Source organism: Nerophis lumbriciformis, linkage group LG28 (genome assembly GCF_033978685.3).
Source record: "Nerophis lumbriciformis linkage group LG28, RoL_Nlum_v2.1, whole genome shotgun sequence".
In the NCBI taxonomy this organism is placed as follows: Eukaryota; Metazoa; Chordata; class Actinopteri; order Syngnathiformes; family Syngnathidae; genus Nerophis; species Nerophis lumbriciformis.
The window spans coordinates 23,351,029-23,374,525 of record NC_084575.2 but is presented as its reverse complement, the minus strand read 5'-3'; the positions used below and the strand labels follow the sequence as shown (position 1 = coordinate 23,374,525).

Here is a 23,497-nt window from a genome sequence, read left to right as displayed (position 1 = left end):
TAGTATTCACTGAAGCGGCCCTCTGGGGCCAAGCATAACTGCGATGTGGCCCTCAGTGAAAATGACTTTGACACCTCTGAATTAATCGGACGATAACTAAAAATGAAATTGATAACTTTGCCGTCCTCGATAAATGGCCATGTTTGTGTGTTTCTTTTCTTCGTCTGTGGGCGGATAAGGGGTTCCCTCTGTTCAACACTCTGAGCACTTGAGCTAACAGAATTAAATGAGCACCGTGAATCCTCTTGTCATCCATTCATAATCTTTAGCTCACGTACATGCACAGACACAGCCTCTCTAGTCAAAAGTTAGGAGAAAAACAACGATTGCAAAACCAAATATCCCAATGTGGGAATATTTCAGCTTCAAACCGAATGAGCAAGATTACCCGGAAGAACAAGCCAGTATGCCGAGGAAGGTGATGGGAAGAACAACACACCACCTGACATAGCCTTTCCAACTGGGGAAAAAATGTCACTTCAAGATGTTCACTACTTATTGAAATGCAATTTTTGCTAACCGAGAGTCAATTGTATGTTTGTTTGTTTATTTATTTAGGACAGTTTTGTTATTTGGTAAAAAAAAATACTGATGAGAAATAAGTTATTTTGTTTGAAAGAGTTACCTGCATTTAATATTATATTATAATTATTATATATTGTGATTACTTTAGTGCCTAATGTGGTCTCAAAATAATGCTGACAATAATATTGTATATTGGCAATAATTTGTGGGACAATATGTCGTTCAGCAACATGTGTATCGGCCCAGCTATAGCCGTAACAAATCAAACGCGCACTAAGTCAGGCCAAAACAAAACAACACAAAATCAAGGTTAATAAGCCAGTAAAATAGCACAGTTGCAGCACATTGGCAGGTGCTGTTAGAAATTCTGCTACAGAGCTATATTTTCCGGAAAAAATACCTTTATTTTTCAAATGCAAATGTTGACACATCAGTGCAGCATTTTAACATTTGTACCTTGGTCTTAACGCTAGACCTGTCATGATCCGTTACCCGGATCATGACATGATTTATGTTGGTAATGTTTGTTTTAGTCTGTTTCCTGGGTGCACCCTCTTTCCCTGTTTACTGTTGGTTTCCATGGGCACTGATTCTCCTCACCTGTCTTAGTTTTGCAATTAGTGTTCCCACCAGGTGTTTTGGTTAATCACTCCCCTTTTTAGTTTCCTGTCACCCAGCAATAGTTGCTGGGTCAATGTTTGCTTTATGCAACATTTACGTTCCCCTGGTTTTCTCCTCGCTCTTTAGATTATTCTGCCGTCCAGCATTCCCCGTTTTTCACCCTTGGTGACATTTTGGTTTTTTGTTTAGCTCCACGCTTGCTAGCGTCCTCAGTTTTGTATTTTTGTCCTGCCTTTTATTTATTAAAAATACTTTAATCTTACCTGCACACTCCTCCTGCTTGTCTTCTGCCTTGGAAGGAACACGACAATCGCAGCCATGCGTCGAAGACGTAACAAGACCTGCTATTTAAATTACTATAGTCAACTCATGGGATGTCATGACATACTTGCCAACCTTGAGACCTCCGAATTCGGGGGTGGGGGCTTCTGGGTATTTGTTCTGTTGTGTTTATGTTGTGTTACGGTGCGGATGTTCTCCCGAAATGTGTTTGTCATTCTTGTTTGGTGTGGGTTCACAGTGTGGCACATATTTGTAACAGTGTTAAAGTTGTTTATACGGCCACCCTCAGTGTGACCTGTATGGCTGTTGATCAAGTATGCGTTGCATTCACTTATGTGTGTGTGTAAAAGCCGTATATATTATGTGACTGGGCCGGCACGCTGTTTGTATGGAGGAAAAGCGGACGTGAGGATAGGATGTAGAGGACGCTAAAGGCAGTGTCTTAAAGCAGTGGTCCCCAACCACCGGGCCGACCGATTGGTACCGGGCCGCACAAGGAAATTTTTTTATGTTTATTTTTTATTTTTTATTAAATCAACATAAAAACACAATATATACACTATATATCAATGTATATAAATACAGTCTGCAGGGATACAGTCCGTAAGCACACATGATTGTATTTCTTTATTAAAAAAAGTCCCGGTCCGCGGGACTAAATTTCAAGTGTTGACCGGTCCGCAGCTACAAAAAGGTTGGGGACCACTGCCCTAAAGGCACGCCCCCAATAATGTTGTCCGGGTAGAAATCGGGAGAAATTCGGGAGAATGGTTGCCCCGGGAAATTTTCGGCAGGGGCACTGAAATTCGGGAGTCTCCCGGGAAAATCGGGAGGGTTGGCAAGTATGTGTCATGAGTCATTGTATGTTTGTGTTTTTCTATGTAGTCAATATGGTCACACATCTGCCATTGATAAAGGGATTCATGTCAATAAATTCAGTGTTGATGTTTAGATTTCTCTTTATTTTCCTTGCAGAACTGCATTGCCACTCATGAATGCAATGGTATTGACATTATCATAGCTCTTATCCTGAATGACATTAACCCCCTGGGAAAGAAGAGGATGGACTTGGTTTTGGAACTCAAAGTAAGTGATCGATTTATTATTTATTTTTTTTCAGCCTGTTTAGTCACCATAGTGAAAGTGTATAACATCTAACGCAGAGATGTCAAACATGAGGCCCGCGGGCCGGATGAGGCCCGTGAACAGGTTCAATGAGTTTGCTTAGTCTAAAATTGGGCTGCATTTTTTAATTAAAGAAACTGCTGTTCTAAATGTGTCCACTGCAATATAAATTCTGTTAGGCAAGCAAATAGTTTATATGGGGGCGAGCAAGAGGTAAACGGTAAAGCGTGACTGCGACTTCTCCCCCTCGACCCAACGTAAAACAAACGGGAGTAAAATAAACAATTGTTAATCCCACTTAAAATACTGCATGAGACACTGCACATTGATATAGTTCTGTGAAAGTAATTGTCTTCTGTGCAAATTTTAAAGAAGTGAACAGTGTGTGATTTGCTGCAATACTGTCAGTCTTTTATTCATTTTCTTTTGGATTTATTTAAATTGTTCACACATTGCACAGCTTTTATTTTTCTATCAATACACAGTGATGCCTACAAGGCAGGGAGTAACTCTTGAATAGTTTCTACCTCAGTTTGTATGGTTTGTTGAGTTAGCACAGGACTAATATGTGTACATGACAAATGACTTGGTTGATACATAGATGAGTTTTTATTTATGCTTTATTTAGTTTTTTTTGTTCAATCCCAGATGGTCTGTGACTTAAAGCTGAAGTGCTTTGTAGACACACTGAGATTAAGTCTAAATTCATTGTGTTCTTCGTGTTTTTGAAACTTTACCAATTTTTTCTTCAGAATTTTCAACTAACGAAATGTTTTGTCAAGAAGATCATTTGTGATACATACATACTGTGGAAGTCTCTCTATGGTGGGTGGGTTCTCCTGAGTCCGATAGATCTTTCTTGAGCCCGGTGTACAGGTTTGAGCCAGTCTTTTATTGTCATACACAAGTCTCATTTGCTTTTCAGCAATATATACTTTAGGCCTTTTCAGTCTGCTCTCTGGCTCTGTGCGTGTGTCGCTCTGCTCCAACTCCCAACCACGTGTCTCGTTCCGGCTGCTGCTAATAAGGGCGACAGGTGATTACCGTATTTTTCGGAGTATAAGCCGCTCCGGAGTATAAGTCGCACCGGACGAAAATGCATAATAAAGAAGGAAAAAAATATAAGTCGCACTGGAGTGTAAGTCACATTTTTGGGGGACATTTATTTGATAAAACCCAACACCAAGAATAGACATTTGAAAGGCAATTTAAAATAAATAAAGAATAGTGAACAACAGGCTGAATAAGTGTACGTTATATGACGCATAAATAACCAACTGAGAACGTGCCTGGTATGTTAACGTAACATATTATGGCAAGAGTCATTCAAATAACTATACCATATAGAACATGCTATACATTTACCAAACAATCTGTCACTCCTAATCGCTAAATCCCATGAAATCTTATACGTCTAGTCTCTTACATGAATGAGCTAAATAATATTGTTTGATATTTTACGGTAATGTATTAGTAATTTCACACATAAGTCGCTCCTGAGTATAAGTCGCACCCCCGGCCAAACTATGAAAAAAACTGCGACTTATAGTCCGAAAAATACGGTAGATAACAAGCCCCAGATGGGCATTTGACTCACCTGCCACTGTCTTCGAAGCCGGTCCTTACACACCCCGCTCTGCGGCAGGCCCGCAGGCCACGCCCCCTTCCACATACATTTTCAGAAGGTGCCTATTCTATTTTGGGCCAAAGTAAAACAAAGAAAACAATCTAAAGTTACGTGGGTTCTGTACCGAGGATGTCGTTGTGTCGTTGTGGCTTGTGCAGCCCTTTGAGACACTTGTGATTTAGGGCTATATAAATAAACATTGATTGATTGATTGATTGATAAAGTTGTGGTAGGTATATTCTTAAGTTATTATGCCATGATTTTACCCCCATCCCGCTCACGTGGGAATAGATTTCCCTCCATGCGGCCCCTGAGCTAAAATGAGTTTGACACCCCTGATCAAACTAATCCGCATCATCCTATGAAGAAAAATAAAAATGTTGTATATTGGCGATTGAAGCTTGTTTTGCACCCTGCTATCAGTTTACCGGTTTTTCACATGTTGCCAGACATTTTGAGAGATCCTTAGCAATGATCTGTCTGCACTCATCAAATTGTAGTATCATATCATTTATATGTATTTTGCAACTGTACAACAGTGATGGATATTGTTGTTGTATGTTTATTGTTGTGTAACGATGACCTCATATAATTAAACACAACAATGAGACAATCTTGTTTTTATTTATCAAGCCTGAAATACATGAGGCAGACTAAGCTTTTTTTTGTCTCAGTTGAAGTCCAGGCTCTACTGTGCCATTCTGTTTATTGCATGTTTTACCTTTTATGTGCACTATTGCTGCAGAATGACATATGCAAAGCATATGATAATTAAATGTGAGGCTTGTCATATACTTGATCTTCCATAGAACAATGCCTCCAAGCTGCTTCTTGCCATCATGGAGAGTCGCCATGACAGTGAGAATGCAGAGAGGATACTGTACAACATGAGGCCTAAAGAGCTGGTATGTGGGTTAAACCATACAAGTCCTTGTGGTATTTACATACAACATGTTGATTACTTCTGACATGATATCCATGCAGGTTGAAGTGATCAAAAAGGCATACATGCAGGGTGAAATAGAGGTAGAAGAGCCTCAAGAGGGTGAGGAAGCAGAAGAGGAACATTCTGCATCGCCACAGAATGTTGGCCACAACATCTACATCTTGGCACATCAAGTAAGCGAGTCCGCACATGCATGGCCACATGACACGCATATACTGTGACATTTCCTCATTGCTGCTAATTATGTGTGATATCTCCCATCCTGCACATCAAGCACTGCACTGCTGAATACCAGAATATCCATTTTATGTAGTACATCGTTAATACCAGTTAAAGTTTATTACCACGCCCGGACAAGCATCACCTCACAGCCACGTGATTAATCAAACATACTTGGGTTTGAAAAACATTTTTTATAATCTGCTGTGTCCGGTTCTTAAATGTGAAAAGGCATCTACAGTGTGTAGTGCAAAGTCTATTCATGTAGGGCAAATGGTTGGTTTTCACACTTTTTTTAACTCTAGTGCAGTGGTTCTTAACCTTGTTGGAGGTACCGAACCCCACCAGTTTCATATGCGCATTCACCAAACCCTTCTTTAGTGAAAAATAAAAATTATTTTTTCAAATTCAAGACAGTTACGTTTTTTTTACTGGTGCACAAAATGAACCGTTCATGAACATCACCTTGTTCAAAGAACAAAACCAACACAGTGCATGAACTCACAACAAATTACACACCTGGAAATGAGATGGAAAATTAGAGGGAACATTGTTTGGGGGTATCCGTAATACGCCGATAGGGAGAGGTTTTTATTTACATGATGAGTCGGGTGTGTCTTGACCTCCACGGCGGAGGCTCCGTCAAACCCCTGAGGCCGACTCACCGAACCCTTAGGGTTCGATCGAACCCAGGTGAAGAACCATTGCTCTAGTGCAGGGGTCGGCAAACCCCGGCTCCGGAGCCGCATGCGGCTCTTTGATCACTCTGATGCGGCTCAGCTGCATACTTGCCGACCCCCCCGATTTTCCCGGGAGAGTCCCGGTCCCGGATTTCAGTGCCTCTCGCAGAAAACTCCCGGGATTACTATTCTCCGATTTTCACCCTTACAATAACAATAAGGGCGTGCCGTGATGGTACAGCATTTAGCGCCCTCTACAATTTGTATTAACAGCGTGCCAGCCCAGCCTTTTGTTATATGCATCTTCTGCTTGCACACGTAAGTGACAGCAAGGCATACTTGCTCAACAGCCACACAGATTACACTGACGGTGGCCATATAAAACAACTTTAACACTCTTACTAATAATGCGCCACACTTTGAACCAAAACCAAACAAGAATGACAAACACATTTCGGGAAAACATCTGCACCTTAACACAACATAAACACAACAGAACAAATACCTAGAATCCCATGCAGCCCTGACTCTTCCGGGCTACATTATACACCCCTGCTACCCTCCGTGCGTCGGTTAAGGTGGGCGGGGGTTGGTAGCGTGGGGTGTATAATGCAGCCCGGAAGAGTTAGGGCTGCATGGGATTCTGGGTATTTGTTCTGTTGTGTTTATGTTGTGTTACAGTGCAGATGTTCTCCCGAAATGTGTTTGTCATTCTTGTTTGGTGTGGGTTCACAGTGTGGCGCATTATTAGCAAGAGTGTTAAAGTTTTTAATACCGCCACCGTCAGTGTAACCTGTGTGGCTGTTGAGCAAGTATGCCTTGCTGTCACTTACGTGAGCAAGCAGAAGGTCCATACAACGCGTGGCTGGACCCGTACGCTGGTTGTAACGGGCGCTAATTGTTGTACCATCACGGCACGTTGGAAAGAACAATTGCCTTGAAATACGTAGTCTGCCAGAAATATCGGGAGGGTTGACAAGTATGACACTGTCAAGCGCCATACATGTAAAACCCGCGGGCCGCACTAACATTCAATATTCGTATTGAGGTGTGGGCCGCGTGTCTGAGATCTTTTATACATAGCACAAAGCAAAAAAAATACTTTGTATGCAGTGTTATTTCATTTTAAATTTCAAAAGATTTTTGTGGCTCCCATTGTTTTCTTTAATTTGTGAAACTGGTCAAAATGGCTCTTTGACTGGTAAAGGTTGCCGACCCGTGCTCTAGTGTAAATTGCTAATCAGTAAAACATCTTAAAATGAACTGCACTTTTGTTTTTTGCCTATCATTTACAGTCCTTATGTAGGACAATCACACATGTTTTTAATTCTACTGAATAAATGCGAGCAAAAGTCCACTTACAAGGGAACCGATGCTCCTTGCGCTATTTTGCCTATAAAGCCTTTAAAAAAACATCTAAACACCTCCATTAAGGTTTTATATACACACTGGAAGTATATATGTGATGTAGTAAAAGGCATATTTATAATATGGTTTTTCTACATTTAAAACACTTCCTTGTGGTCTACATAAAGTTGGTTCTTGTGTCAAAGTATAGCATTGATATATAGTTATTTACATCCCTCCACTTCGACTGCGGCTTCTCCACGGCACTCTGTTTCCGTTTCTAGCGCTTACATAGCTATTTCGAACTTTGCGCTAATTTTAATTAGAAATAACAACGGGGGATGCATGTCCATGCACGACCCACGACAAGAGGATAGCGGAAAAAAAATTACCTTTTTGACACCCTGGGTACATTTATACCAAAAAATGAATAATTTGGTGACGTTTTTCCCAACTGGTGACGTCACCGGTTGTGCAGAAGTAGGAAGAAAAGCAACATTATTTTATAAATATCTCCGCAATGCCTCCACGGTTTTATTTCAAATTTTTGGGAATTATGCAGCTCCCGAACACACAACAGCAGGTACCAATAGGTAAGAAAAGTTGGTTTTGCATAATAGGGCCCCTTTAATTAGGTCCCAGGCGAAAGAAAAATTATTAAAGTCGAGCATAAACCCAGAGAGCAACAGTACACTAGCATACAGAAGATGCAATGAACCGGCAAGCAGGGACAGGTGAGGAAATTAGTGCTCAGACGCAGGGGTAAAGTTACTGCAGAACAAACCAAAATTGAAAGTGCAAGAAAAGTCAGTGCGCTAGACAAGAAGAAACACAAAACAGAGGGAAAAAAACAAACCAAACCCAAAAACTGTCATACAGACGGTGACAAGTTAGCCACCAAAGACACTTTTTGACACATCGTGACAAACAAACAACTCTATAGTGCGTAGCAAACATTCCAGTGGTTGCACAGTCTTGTTTAAATGGGGGAAATCTTTTAAAAAAAGCAAGTTGAAAGATACTTAATTTAATGCATATTACCACAAAATGAGCAAGAAACATGAACAGGAAACATTGTTTTGCTATGACATCAAGGCTAACAACCGAGTAGCAAGTAGTTAGCGAGCTGATAACAATCCAAACTATAGTTTCCCCTTTTCACTTTTAAGAGTAATTTGTTTTATTACAAAACTGTTGTGCAAAAGCATAGAAGGCAATTATTGAGAAGGTTAATATTTACAATTTCCCGCAATAAGTCCTCTCAACTCATGTTCAGTGGCCTTGCTCTTAATTAAATAAGTGAGCTCTGATCCTATTTTTGTAAATTTCCACACCCCAATTTGAGAGAGAGCACTCTCTAGTAGCAAAATGACCAACCCCATCTCCCTTAAGTCTGCTTAACAATATATTAATGTTTGTGTTTTTATTTGACCTGTCCTCTAGAAATATTCTGCTGTTTGTGTTTTCAGTTGGCCCGACATAACAAAGAACTGCAGGCCATGTTAAAACCAGGCGGGACGTACGGTGAGGGTGACGAGGCCCTTGAGTTCTATGCCAAGCACACAGCTCAGATAGAGGTCAGTCACTTAAGATCCGCTCCTGTCAGTTTTCATTTTATAATTGATTTGATTAAAAAGACATAGACTTTTGCACTTATGCCAATGTTTTTGTTTGAACATGTTTAACAGGTTAAGGCACGTGAGTTGGCTTGTGTTTTTCTTGCCTAGCATTCTCCAACGTGACAAGGACAGTTCTAAGTGCAAAAAAACATGCCAGTTTTTCACATTAAAGGGTGTGCTTTCTGCAGAATTACAATGGCTGGGTACCGAATTCTGTGTTTTTATAGGCACCAACCAAAGTGCGTCGTAAAATGTCATGCAAAATCAAACGGTGACGTATTTCGATACCTTTGTGTCCCGTGACATCACGGGCACTGATGCACAAGCTCTGACCTTAAGCTTGTGCAAACAAGCACAAGCTCAGAGCGGACTGAGTCGGACTGCCTTTAGGTAATGTTACCATTTTCCTTGCCAACAAAGCAAGTATGCCTGATAGAAAACAGTCAGACATACACTTCGGCTCCACTTTATCTGGAAATATAATATGCACACAAAATGCGCAAGCTTGTGCAAATTTACATTGGATATGCCACAAACATGCCACTGAATAATAGCATCAGTGATTTTACATGGCATTTCAACACCGACAAATTTGGAAATGAAAACCACAACTAAGATGCAGGTTGCAATCAAACAGATGTTGTGTAATAAGTACAGTACAATAAAAACTGTTTTTATGGCGCAACAAAATGACTAGATTTAGCTTAAAGGCCTACTGAAACCCACTACTACCGACCACGCAGTCTGATAGTTTATATATCAGTGATGAAATCTTAACATTGCAACACATGCCAATACGGCCGGGTTAGCTTACTAAAGTGCAATTTTAAATTTCGCGCAAAATATCCTGCTGAAAACGTCTCGGTATGATGACGCCTGCGCGTGACGTCACGGATTGTAGAGGACATTTTGGGACAGCATGGTGGCCAGCTATTAAGTCGTCTGTTTTCATCGCAAAATTCCACAGTATTCTGGACATCTGTGTTGGTGAATCTTTTGCAATTTGTTCAATGAACAATGGAGACAGCAAAGAAGAAAGCTGTAGGTGGGAAGTGGTGTATTGCGGCAGGTGTTGTGCCGGATAACGCACCCCCGCCGTAGAATGCACACCTTGACTGTTGTGCCGGATAACACAGCCGGTGTTTCATTGTTTACATTCCCGGAAGATGACAGTCAAGCTTTACCATTGGCCTGTGGAGAACTGGGACAACAGAGACTCTTACCAGGAGGACTTTGAGTTGGATACGCAGACGCGGTACCATAAGTACGCATGCAGCTGCGGCTTCCAAACATTTGATCGCTTGCCCGTACGTGCGTGCCGCTATGTGCATGTCACATACGTAACTTTGGGGACTTTGGGGAAATATATGTGCTGTATGAACTTTGGGGAGGTGAACGGTACTTTGGGCTGTGGGATTGAGTGTGTTGTGCAGGTGTTTGAGTTGTATTGGTGCGTTATATGGACGGGAGGGGGGAGGTGTTTGTTATGCGGGATTCATTTGTGGTATATTAAATATAAGCCTGGTTGTGTTGTGGCTAATAGAGTATATATATGTCTTGTGTTTATTTACTGTTTTAGTCATTCCCAGCTGAATATCAGGTCCCACCCGCCTCTCACAGCATCTTCCCTATCTGAATCGCTCCCACTGCCCTCTAGTCCTTCACTCTCACTTTCCTCATCCTCGCTCAAATTAATGGGGAAATCGTCGCTTTCTCGGTCCGAATCGCTCTCGCTGCTGGTGGCCATGATTGTAAACAATGTGCAGATGTGAGGAGCTCCACAACCTGTGACGTCACGCGCATATCGTCTGCTACTTCCGGTAGAGGCGAGGCTTTTTTATCAGTGACCAAAAGTTGCGAACTTTATCGTCGATGTTCTCTACTAAATCCTTTCAGCAAAAATATGGCAATAGCGCGAAATGATCAAGTATGACACATAGAATGGACCTGCTATCCCCGTTTAAATAAGAAAATCGCATTTCAGTAGGCCTTTAATGGCAAAAACTACTCCCTGACAAGGCAACACACAGTCGCCTATAGACTATTGCCGTCTAACATATTGAAATTGACACTGCATGCAAAATCTATGATATACTTGCAAATGACTCAGGAATGTAAGAAATCAAGCTATAACAACTGGACAGCACAGTTTTCATTAATAGGTCACTGTAAATGTTCATTTAAAAAACATTTTTATTAACACTTTAACACACACAGAAGTACCAAAAATCGATTTTCAGGTACTGGGAATTGGCACCGTATCGATTCAAATGCAAAAGGCACCCGTTCCTACGGTAGGTAGACTTTACTCTGTTGGGATTTCAGGATAACCGCTGTATCAACATGGGGCCTTTTTAAAGAAAATAATTATTAGACGTGATTATGTGTCATGATATTTGTGATGTAATTTGTTGTAGTACAGTTCAGCACCACTGCAAAATAATAAACATACAGTGTTTTCTATACATTAATTTATTTGTGGCGGACTATTATGGAACTAATTTAGGGCCAAAGGTTTTGTACTTTGAAACTGAAAAATCAAGTTTCGATGTTGAATTTTGAAAAACACATCAGTGTTTTTAAACTCGATATAAGTGCACACACACGTGTTTTTCAGGTAGAAGTCGAGGCGAGTGGCACCAGGATAGAAGACATCTCCATCCATCTATATTCTATACCACTTATGCTCATTAGTGCGGGCCAAAGGTCTGAACAAAAAGCAAGAAGAAATATCTGAAACTGAAAAAAAAATGTAAACTGCAAAAAATAAGATTTGAATTTTGAATCTAAAAAAGAAAGCAGAAATATCTAAATAAATGATTGAACATTTTAAATAAAGAATTCCTTCAAAATAATTACATTATACCCCACGTATAAAAAAAAAAAAAAGTGTGCACTTATTTTTTATTTGGAATTTTTAAAAATTCTACATTGAAACTTAATTTTCAGTTTAAAGAACAAAAGTTTTAGCCTTAATTTAGCGCGCCACAAATTTTCTACCGTGGCAAATAGATGTTGTGTTACCTGTTTGCCCTTGTTCATAAACACATTATAATGGGACTCTCTGTCAATGGAGCTTACTGTTAAAACCTCGTACAGCAGATGGCATCGTAACGATGCTTAAGCCATTATGCATGTGGTCTGCAGAGAATAAAAAGAAGCAGCAGCAGGAGGGATTATTTAACAATTTTGTAATCACAGCCCTCTAGATACAATAGTTGTTGTTGTTTTTTAAAAGCATCTAGCAACAAATCGAATAAAAGAGACATTTGGATACTGGAAGGTGCTCCGGGTGCTGCTGATGGCCCCTCACCTATTTCACGGCACTCACAGGCAGCTCTGTCTTGTTATTGACAAAATAACGTTTTTTTTTTTATTGTAAACATATTTATTTTTATCTACTTTTCATGTTGTTACAAATGCATGCCAATATGTAAAAAAACATCACTGTCAAAAATAGATTTCAGTCCTGCTCTGGGAAACACTGTAATATATGAATTACTGTCCAGTAATATTGACACGTGGCTGCGGTTGTGGTTCCTCCCAGATTGTACGATTGGATCGAACGATGGAGCAAATAGTTTTTCCTGTTCCCAACATCTGTGAGTTCCTCACCCAAGAGTCCAAGCTCCGTGTCTACTATACCACGGAGCGTGATGAGCAAGGCAGCAAGATAAATGACTTCTTCCTTGGATCTGAGGAGCTTTTTAATGAGATGAACTGGCAGAAGAAGCTGCGAGGTACTCAAGAGGCGACTGGTAACACAAACACCGTTCCCTGTGCGTATTCCTCCTAAACTTATTTTATTTCTTGTATTTCCTGGTTTGTGTGTTTTGCTCTCATATTCCTTTAGGCCTAAAGGACAGAGGCATGCTTACATAGGTTTATCTAAGGCAGTGGTTCTCAACCTTTTTTCAGTGATGTACCCCCTGTGAATTTTTTTTAAATTCAAGTACCCCCTAATCAGAGCAAAGCATTTTTGGTTGAAAAAAAAGAGATAAAGAAGTAAAATACAGTACTATGTCACCAGTTTCGGATTTATTAAATTGTATAACAGAGCAAAATATTGCTCATTTGTAGTGGTCTTTCTTGAACTATTTGGAAGGGGAAAAAAAGGTTTTTATTTATAAAGGATTTTTGAATTATTGCTATTTTTAGAATATTTAAAAAAAAAAATCTCACGTACCCCTTGGCATAACTTCAAGTACCCCCAGGGGTACGCGTACCCCTATTTGAGAACCACTGATCTAAGGTACTGATGATGTTTGATTGTGAGGGCAAATAGTTACCTGTCCCTGTGATTGGCCGGTGATTTGTCCATGTTTTGGTCAATGAATTTTATTTTCATAAATGGGAATTGAAAAACAAAAACAAAACATTTGTCATTTTGGATTTTATTTTGAAACTCAACTCATTTAATAGAAAAACAATGTATTCTTTTTTTAGGGTCAAAAAGCAAAATCTTAATCTAAAATAAAAGGTATAAGATTTTCATTTTATACTCTTTATAACAAACATAAAACAGTCAGTAGAAATTAAAGAAAGCATTCAGATGTTTTTTTTAAATTTATTTTTCATATATATATATATATATATATATATATATATATATATATATTATTTTTTTTGTCATTTTATTTCAGACCCAGGGGGATCCATATCACAGAAGAAAAAACATACAACAATAAAACCCAAATAAAAGAAATACAAGCACAAATAAAATAAATAAAAACTTGTATAAAAAAAAAACCACTCCACAATATTCAATGTCCATACCCCGGAACTGGAAGTTACTATTTAAAGACAAGACTGCAGACAACCATAATTTTTTTTTTTTTTTTTTAAAGACAAGACCGATGTTGGAAGAACAACACTGTCAGCCTATTTCAGTGATCTAATTATTACATTTTGACACAAAAAAGAACGCTTTGTTTTTTAAATTTTATTTGCATTTGAAAATGAAATTCCAATAAACCAATTGTTTTGTATTTTTCAATTCTTATTCATGAAACTCAATGACCAACACATACACTGATCCTCATCCAAAATGTAAATAATTTTTTTTTTTTAAAGTGGAGAAATCAAGCAACATTTACTAAGCCACATGTCAGATTTTAATTACAGATGCACTCTGATTTATTAATAGTTCTTTGTTGTTTTTTTCTAAACAAAGGTGTTGTCAGTCACACGTGTGTTTGATGCATGAGATCACTAAAAATCATTCAGTCTTGTAGATTATTGCATGGAAATTACAGTGCCAATTTCTCATTCTGTAAAAGGATAGTCACCGTTTACACTCCTGTTGTTACCTGATCAAGTGTTTTGATTTAGACCATTTTTTCCTCTGTCATGGTCCGTTTCGGAAAGCTGATTCATTCTGTTATCATGAGAAGAAAACCACTTAAACGCTATCCAAATGAATAAGCATAACTGGAGGGCAATAAGTTCCACTGGCGCTCACTCCTTGTCATGAATGACGTCTATTGCTAAATGTCTGAAAGTCCCCACCCGCGGTTCCTCTATTGTAATCAACAGCCTGAAATGTTTGGCATTACACTGATCTCCTGGCTGAGATCGCAGTTGGCTTTGCGTGTGTGCAGAAGTCAAATACCGCTTGTTTGTTGATTTCAAACCCCCAGAATATCACATCCCTTACACCATTGCCGTTGTTAGGCATATTTTAGGGGGGCTCAAGCCCCCCTAAAATATTCTTTAGCCCCCCTAAATAATTTGGTGGGTTTTTTTTTTTTACAAATACATGCCGACATAGTCGTTATAAAGTGGCCCGAATATGAGTTTAAATAAATAATCATATAACCTGTTATTATTCACTCAGTTTCCCCTCACTTCATAGCGTAAAGTAGAGAGCCCTTTTAGTGCGTCGGTATCCAATCCATTCCACTTGTTCATATAGAAAATGCCCACATCACTCAAACTCCAGTCCGCATTTTCTCTGCGACCTTGCTTGCGGTCCTGCAGGTGTACGAAGCACATTATCTTCCTTTAAAATGAGTGAAGCTGCACGAAACCTTGTGTGTGCAATTGTAAATAATTTAGTTTTTAAGTTTTGTGTTTCTTGTAGAATCTATATAAAGTAATATACATTCGCCTATTGTTAAAATAATGAAAAAAATATCATTAAATATATTTGTTTTATTGTATTGATACATTAATAGCTGTTGTATTATTATAGGATGGCTTGTTAAACATTTCATAGGATTTTCAGAGGGAGGAAAAACCAAGACATTTAATATAAAATGTAAAATGAATAAATACATAAAAAGAAAAAGAAAAAAAATGGTTAAAACCCATCGTCCCGGGGAGCATTTCATTTCGTCCCGTGCATTTTTTTTAAATAATAATAATAACAATGAATACTTTCTAAGTCTTTGTTAGCCGTTTGTGAAGTTTTGTGCTTGCCCGTAACGTTCGCTCGCATCCTGTGCATCTCCTGGGGGCTAAGCCCCCCCTGTCCTTAAAAGCTAGTAACGCCCCTGCCTTACACAAAATATGTATTGCAATTCATTTTGTTTATTTCCATTTGTTTGAAATGTTGCCAATTTGTACCATTCGAAGCAAATTCCCCTTAGATTAGAACACTTCTGTTTGAGGATGTGCTCCACAGAATACACAAATACATTTGCAAAAAAGTGTCATTTGATTGAATTTAATCTGCCTGTAAAGCCAAGCATGTATAAATGTACAAATGTATTAAATATATTGCACAACAGTATATATTAAATTCATTTTTACTGCAATTTGCAAACAAACTAATTAATTGCCTAAAATGTGCTCCTTTGTAAACCCAGCAAAACTGTTACATGCATGATAACATGTCCATGATTTGTATGGCCATCTTTATCAGTTTCATTTATCAGTTTTACCATGAATTGATTAACGTGGACCCCGACTTAAACAAGTTGAAAAACTTATTAGGGTGTTACCATTTAGTGGTCAATTGCACGGAATATGTACTGTACTGTGCAATCTACTAAGAAAAGTCTCAATCAATTCATTGATTTTTTTCTTTCAGCCCAGCCCATCCTCTACTGGTGCTCCAGGAACATGTCTTTCTGGAGCAGCATCTCTTTTAACCTGGCTGTTCTCATGAACCTGTTGGTGGCCTTCTTCTACCCACTGGAAGGTGTCCGTGGAGGTTAGTCAACTGGTACTAGTACTAGTCAACACTAGATTCCTCAGTTCGGGACATTTTGTTGACTGTTTTACAGCCATATTGTATTATTGTCTTTGCTTAGAATTATGAATGTTATACCTACTTTTCTAAACTTGACAGATCGGCCACCATCATCTACAAGGCCTAAGCTTAGGCTATTCCTGCCTTTATTCATGGTAGAGATGCGCGGTTTGCGGACACAACCGCGGAGTCCGCGGATAAACCGCGGGTCGGGCGGGTAAACATAGATTTTAAATAGATGCGGGCGGTTGGCGGTTGAACCAATTCGGAAATATATATACATAGTTAAATGTTGTTACCCACATACGAAAAACGAGCAGCACTCTTTGAAACAGTCAATTATTCATCAGACACCGCGTCCCAGCAACAAGTGGCGCAAGTGAGCGCTCCTTCAGCGCAGCAGGGCGCATTTTAAAAAGTTAAAGTTAAAGTACCAATGATTGTCACACACACACTAGAGAGGCCAGGCGCTCTCGCATGAATCCTGGCACTGTAGATGCCATTTTATTCCTGTATAGTGCTAACAAAAAAAAAAGTAAGTAGACATACGGTTGGATATGTTAAACGAATTAGTCTACGTTACCTAGAGGCTATACCAAATAAGCCCATGTCTAACCTATATTGAGTTCGATCAGCTAAATAATTTTGATGGTTACGTGTTTGGGCGCACTACAATGCAAAGGAATTAAAGCAATTGCGTTGTTTATTGTGTTTTTTTTCTATTCGAGGTATACTACTATGGGTGAATAAATATTTGGCCTCGCTTTCAAGTGAAGTGCATCTCCAATTGGCGACAATGTGAGGCTATTTAGCCTGCTTTGTTTGTCGCGACCGTCGATTTTCATTATAATTCAAGTTTGATGATAAAGTGCAGTCTGATGGGTTTGATTTCCCCCCTTCAGCTATTTGCCTTGGCCAATAAGTTGCAGGCAATTTATTATTATTATTTATTCAATTTATTTTTGTTTAAATAGAGATGACATACATATGTTATTGTATAATTTAAGTTTGTGCGCGTGATTGACAGCCTAAGGCTTATGAGGCACATTTTTTATTTATTTTTTTATTTCAACTTAAAAACGTATGAGCCTATGCCTACAACATAGGCTATGTGTTTATCTTTATTTTCCTGCCTGTCGTTGACAATGGAGATTGTCTGATATTTTGTCATGGCTGCAGATCAATCAATAAAGGTTCATCTTTGTCGCAAAATTGTTCACTGTTTCACTGTGCACCCCGCCCTCGTCCCTATTTGAGCATTATAACGTTAACAAGTTAATATTCATTGAAATAAATTCAGAACATTTTTTTTACCTAATGAAAATATAGGCCTAGTCTTTCTAAAACATTGTTTTAACTTCTTGAAAGCCTCGTTCTGATTGCTGCAACTGCGCACACAAAGTGTGAGGAACGCACTCCTGATCTGAGGGCATTGGCAACAATAGTCAACACTTTCTTAATGGAAATGACAATAATATTATAATAATGATAAATAATATTATCACGCATTAATATCTCTTAGCCACTAATGCGTGGCCAAGAGATGTGTGGCACGCATTGAATGTCTCTGCTGCATTGGATCAGTCTCCCTTCTTTAACAGGCAAAAGCTTTATAACCTCACTAATGCCTTGCATCGTCTACATTAGATATATAACAACGGGCGGGTGCGGGCGGGCGTGGTTTTGATAAAATGTTGGTTCGGGTGCATGGCGGATGGTTGACGACTTTTGTGATGCGGTTGCGGATGAAATAATTGCCTATCCGCGCATCTCTAATTCATGGTTCGCAAAACGAAAAGTTTGCACCGTGAAGCAGAGTTCCCCATAAGAATCAATGTAAACATGAATAATTGGTTCTAGCCTTGGCAAAAGTGCCTATTTTAGTATAAAAAAAACTGCACACATTGAAGACACTATAATGTATATTGTAGTACTGTCAAGTGATTTTTTTTTTTATCAGATTAATCACACCCTTGAAAGGAGTGCTTTCTCCTTAGCTGTAACAAAAGTCCGCTGTGGTATCATTTCCGGTCTCATCACAACTATAGACTTGCTGCGGAACAAAGCCTTTGTAATGATAAAATCTTTTTTTTTTTTCTCTTTTTTTTTTTTTCTCAGGCAAATCATATAGTTGATGTAGATGTCGGCTGTTCAGATTTACTTTACAAAAGAGAAGTGTAGGATACTTCTCTTGTTGCCTTATTTGTATTTGACTTTATTAAATGTATTTATATTATCACTTGGTGCAGCCGGGCCGGAGCAGTAGGGGATAGAAAGAGGGGAAAAAAGAAGACAGAGGGGGAAATTGTGGGGACAAGAGGGGGATTAGACAGAGAGACAAAAACAACAACAGCAAACACAACAACAACAACAATAGAGCAACATCAGCAAATACGACATGTACAAATATGATGGTAAAAGTAATAGCAAATAAGCAGTTAGCGAAAAATAAAAAATAATACAGAAATGACAATGAGCATTATTACACTACAAATGGATCAATACAAATACCAATAGAAATAGCGCTATTGATAATGAACAATACCAATACTTTACCTTTATTATCAACAATACATATACGTAATGATAACTTGAGATACGAAAGAATGCAGAAAAATGGAGGGGGAGAAAGAGAAGCAACTTACATTAACCTTGTAGATTGTTATAGTAACAATAGGTTAAGCTTTGTCCGTGTGCCATGTGTTATACCCAGTTTACCCTAGGGCAGGGGTCGGCAACCCGCGGCTCCTTGATCACTCTGATGCGGCTCAGCTGCATACTTGCCGGCCCCCTGATTTTCCCGGAAGACTTCCGGATTTCAGTGCCTCTCGCAGAAACCTCCCGTAATTAATATTCTCAGATTTTCGCCCTTGCAATGATAATAAGGGCGTGCCGTGACGGTACAGCATTTAGCACCCTCTACAATGTGCATTATCAGCGTGCCAGCCCAGCCTTTTATTGTATGCTTTTTCTGCTAGCACACACAAATGACAGCAACGCATACTTGGTCAACAGCCACACAGGTTACACTGACTGTGGCCATATAAAACAACGTTAACACTCTTACTAATAATGCGCCACACTTTGAACCAAAACCAAACAAGAATGACAAACACATTTCGGGAGAACATCTGCACATGAACACAACATAAACACAACAGAACAAATACCCAGAATCCCATGCAGCCCTGACTCTTCCGGGCTCCATTATACACCCCTGCTACCACCAAACCCCGCCCCCACCCCAACCCTGCTCCCTCACACATCAACCCCCCCCTCTCTGTGCGTCGGTTGAGGTGGGCGGGGTTTGGTAGGGGGGTGGGGGGGGGGGTGTATAATGTAGCCCGGAAGAGTTAGGGCTGCATGGGATTCTGGGTATTTGTTTTGTTGTGTTTATGTTGTGTTACGGTGCAGATGTTCTCCCGAAATGTGTTTGTCATTCTTGTTTGGTGTGGGTTCACAGTGTGGCGCATTATTAGTAAGAGTGTTAAAGTTTTTTATACCGCCACCGTCAGTGTAACCTGTGTGGTTGTTGACCAAGTATGCCTTGCTGTCACTTTCATGTTCAAGCAGAAGCCCCATACAACGTGTGGCTGGGCCGGCACGTTGGTTGTAGTGAGCGCTAAATGCTGTACCATCACGGCACGTTTGGGAGAATAGTTGCCCTGAAAGTAGTAGTATGCCGGAAAAGTCGATAGACTACGGCTTGTCAAGTATGACGCTGTCAAGCGTCATCCATATAAAACCCGCGGGCCGCACTACCATTGAATTTTCATGTTAAGGTGCGGGCCGCGTGTCTGAGACCCTTGGTTAATACATAGCACAAAGCAAAAAAAAACCTTCGTAAACAGTGTTATTTCATGTTAAATTTCAAAAGATTTTTGTGGCTCCCATTGTTTACTTTAATTTGTGAAACTGGTCAAAATGACTCTTTGACTGGTAAAGGTTGCCGACCCCTGCCCTAGGGCAACAACTTTAATATATGTTTGATGAAACGTGATTATGTGCATGAGTGTATGTATGCATATGTACTTGTATATGTACAGAATGTGTATATGTGTTTGTACAGTGAATGTATATGTACAGAATGTGTATATGTGTTTGTACAGTGAGTGTATATGTACAGAATGTGTATATTTGTTGGTACAGTGAATATATATGTACAGAATGTGTATATGTGTTTGTACAGTGAATGTATATGTACAGTATGTGTATGTTTGTATATTGAATGTGCGTGTGGATGTACGAACTTTAAGTATGTAAATATGTACTGTATTTGTGTATGTATGTGGGAGCGTAGGTACCTATGTATGTATGTGAGCATATGTGAATTTGTATGTACAATATATTCGACTCCCAGAGTGCGTGGGAGCCAGAGCACGGCCCCAGCCCCCCCGAGAGCCCGACTCACAAACAGTAGGTGTGATGATAAAATCCTTTAACTGAAGGGGCCGCAAGCTGGACGCTAACTTAGCTAAACGCCAGCTGTATAGCTAGTCTAGCAAACTGAAGCTACACAGCAAAACTGAGACTTTGGGCACATTGAAAGTGTTTCTGATCAAGCAAAGTGATCTCTAAGACAGGCCGACACAGCAATGACCGGCACAAGCTACGACAATTGTGGTAATAAACTAGTCAGAAGCAGTGATGGGCAGTAACAAGCTGCATGTAGCTAAGCTACGTAGCTTAACTACATTTTCCTGTAGCTTGACGGTAGCTTAGCTACTTTTAGACCAATGTAGCTAGGTAGCTTACAGCAAAGCTACAAGCTCCAAAGAGAGAAAATTGACTGGGAATCCAGGCCCCAAAGAAATATGGAGAAAATATAATGACCTGGGTGAATGAGAACGTCCATACATACGGAGAGAATACATAATGATTGGTTGGTGTTCGTATGATGAGTCACAATTGGCTAAGGTTAGGGTGAAACATTACGGACTGACAAATCAGAGGCAAGATAAGGCGGGCCATCGAACACTAGTAAGCAAAATCATAACAAACACAGGGAGTCTGAGACAGAGGGTGCTTCAAGACGACTCAGAAAAACAAAAACATACTTGAAAATGGCAGAGGGACTCTCTCCCGCAGATTAGATTTTTACTTTAGTAATGAAGACGACGTCCAGGAAACCCACAATAATGTGTGTCCTTGGCCATATTTAGACAAATGTACCGTATTTTTCGGAGTATAAGTCGCTCCGGAGTATAAGTCGCACCGGCCGAAAATGCATAATAAAGAAGAAAAAAACATATATAAGTCGCACTGGAGTATAAGTCGCATTTTTGGGGGAAATTTATTTGATAAAACCCAACACCAAGAATAGACATTTGAAAGGCAATTTAAAATAAATAAAGAATAGTGAACAACAGGCTGAATAAGTGTACGTTATATGAGGCATAAATAACCAACTGAGAACGTGCCTGGTATGTTAACGTAACATATTATGGTAAGAGTCATTCAAATAACTATAACATATAGAACATGCTATACGTTTACCAAACAATCTGTCACTCCTAATCGCTAAATCCCATGAAATCTTATACGTCTAGTCTCTTACGTGAATGAGCTAAATAATATTATTTGATATTTTACGGTAATGTGTTAATCATTTCACACATAAGTCGCCCCTGAGTATAAGTCGCACCCCCGGACAAACTATGAAAAAAACTGCGACTTATAGTCCGAAAAATACGGTATACGTTTATAGAATACAATGCCCAAAACCTTAGTTTTTAGTTGTTTACTCTGTAAACCAAAATCATAACTGCTCTCTTCATCTAAGACGTCCAACACAAATTTAGGAACACACATTACGGTGAGTTGAGTTCGTGAAAAGTTTTACTGCACATAACCATTACTAACTGTTGCCAGACAAGTCATTGTTTTTTTTGTCAAGATCTAGATAGATGCAGTTTTTTTTTTTTTTTACTGTAGGCCGAGAGAATTAATAACATTATAGGGGTGGGCCAAAGAAAAGGCAAACTAAATAAATGCATACAGTGGGGTGTGGGGAACCCTCGAGGTAGTTGTAGGGTGTCCCCAGCTATATGACAGATAGTAAATAATAATGGACCCTTATTACAGTGACATTAACATCAATATTACACATGTGGGCTCATAGATATAAATGCTGTTAAATGTAGCTTTGATGTAGCAAGCTACTTTTGCCGTGTAGCTTGCTGCATTTCTCCGGGGATAGCTTCCCGTGTAGATTCGTTACATTTAATAGAGAGTAACTTGTAGTTTAGCTTACCTCATTTTCCAAGTAGCTTGCCCATCACTGGTTAGGAGCGCCGCTAGCCTCGAAGCTCTTAGAAATCGCAGATTGCAGAAAATTGGCCACCTGTTGTTCTGTTGAAGCAGCATTGTCTCGTCCTCTTCCTCTGTTATCAGCTGCTCCACCATTAGGCATGTACAAACCCCGTTTCCATATGAGTTGGGAATTTGTGTTAGATGTAAATATAAACGGAATACAATGATTTGAAAATCCTTTTCAACCCATATTCAATTGAATGCACTACAAAGACAACATATTTGATGTTCAAACTCATACATTTTTTTTTTTTTTTTGCAAATAATAATTAACTTAGAATTTCATGGCTGCAACACGTGCCAAAGTAGTTGGGAAAGGGCATGTTCACCACTGTGTTACATGGCCTTTCCTTTTAACAACACTCAGTAAACGTTTGGGAACTCAGGAGACACATTTTTGAAGTGGAATTCTTTCCCATTCTTGCTTGATGTACAGCTTAAGTTGCTCAACAGTCCGGGGGTCTCCGTTGTGGTATTTTAGGCTTCATAATGCGCCACACATTTTCAATGGGAGACAGGTCTGGACTACAGGCAGGCCAGTCTAGTACCCGCACTCTTTTACTATGAAGCCACGTTGATGTAACACGTGGCTTGGCATTGTCTTGCTGAAATAAGCAGGGGCGTCCATGGTAACGTTGCTTGGATGGCAACATATGTTGCTCCAAAACCTGTATGTACCTTTTAGCATTAATGGCGCCTTCACAGATGTGTAAGTTACCCATGTCTTGGCCACTAATACACCCCCATACCATCACAGATGCTGGCTTTTCAACTTTGCGCCTATAACAATCCGGATGGTTCTTTTCCTCTTTGGTCCGGAGGACACGACGTCCACTGTTTCCAAAAACAATTTGAAATGTGGACTCGTCAGACCACAGAACACTTTTCCACTTTGTATCAGTCCATCTTAGATGAGCTCAGGCCCAGCGAAGCCGACGGCGTTTCTGGGTGTTGTTGATAAACGGTTTTCGCCTTGCATAGGAGAGTTTTAACTTGCAC

General features: G+C 39.6%; 1 protein-coding gene across 10 annotated transcripts in view; it reads left to right on the top strand.

Moving 5' to 3' along the window:
* itpr1b (inositol 1,4,5-trisphosphate receptor, type 1b) overlaps positions 1-23,497 on the top strand; it is a 254,529-nt gene that overhangs the window by 175,598 nt on the left and 55,434 nt on the right. For all 10 annotated transcript variants that reach the window (XM_061923933.2, XM_072916599.1, XM_061923928.2 and 7 more), the window contains 6 exons: positions 2,404-2,514; positions 4,990-5,085; positions 5,165-5,299; positions 8,842-8,949; positions 12,539-12,770; positions 16,025-16,147. In XM_061923933.2, the coding sequence (XP_061779917.2) occupies positions 2,404-2,514; positions 4,990-5,085; positions 5,165-5,299; positions 8,842-8,949; positions 12,539-12,770; positions 16,025-16,147 (805 nt within the window). The remainder of the gene's footprint in view (positions 1-2,403; positions 2,515-4,989; positions 5,086-5,164; positions 5,300-8,841; positions 8,950-12,538; positions 12,771-16,024; positions 16,148-23,497) is intronic.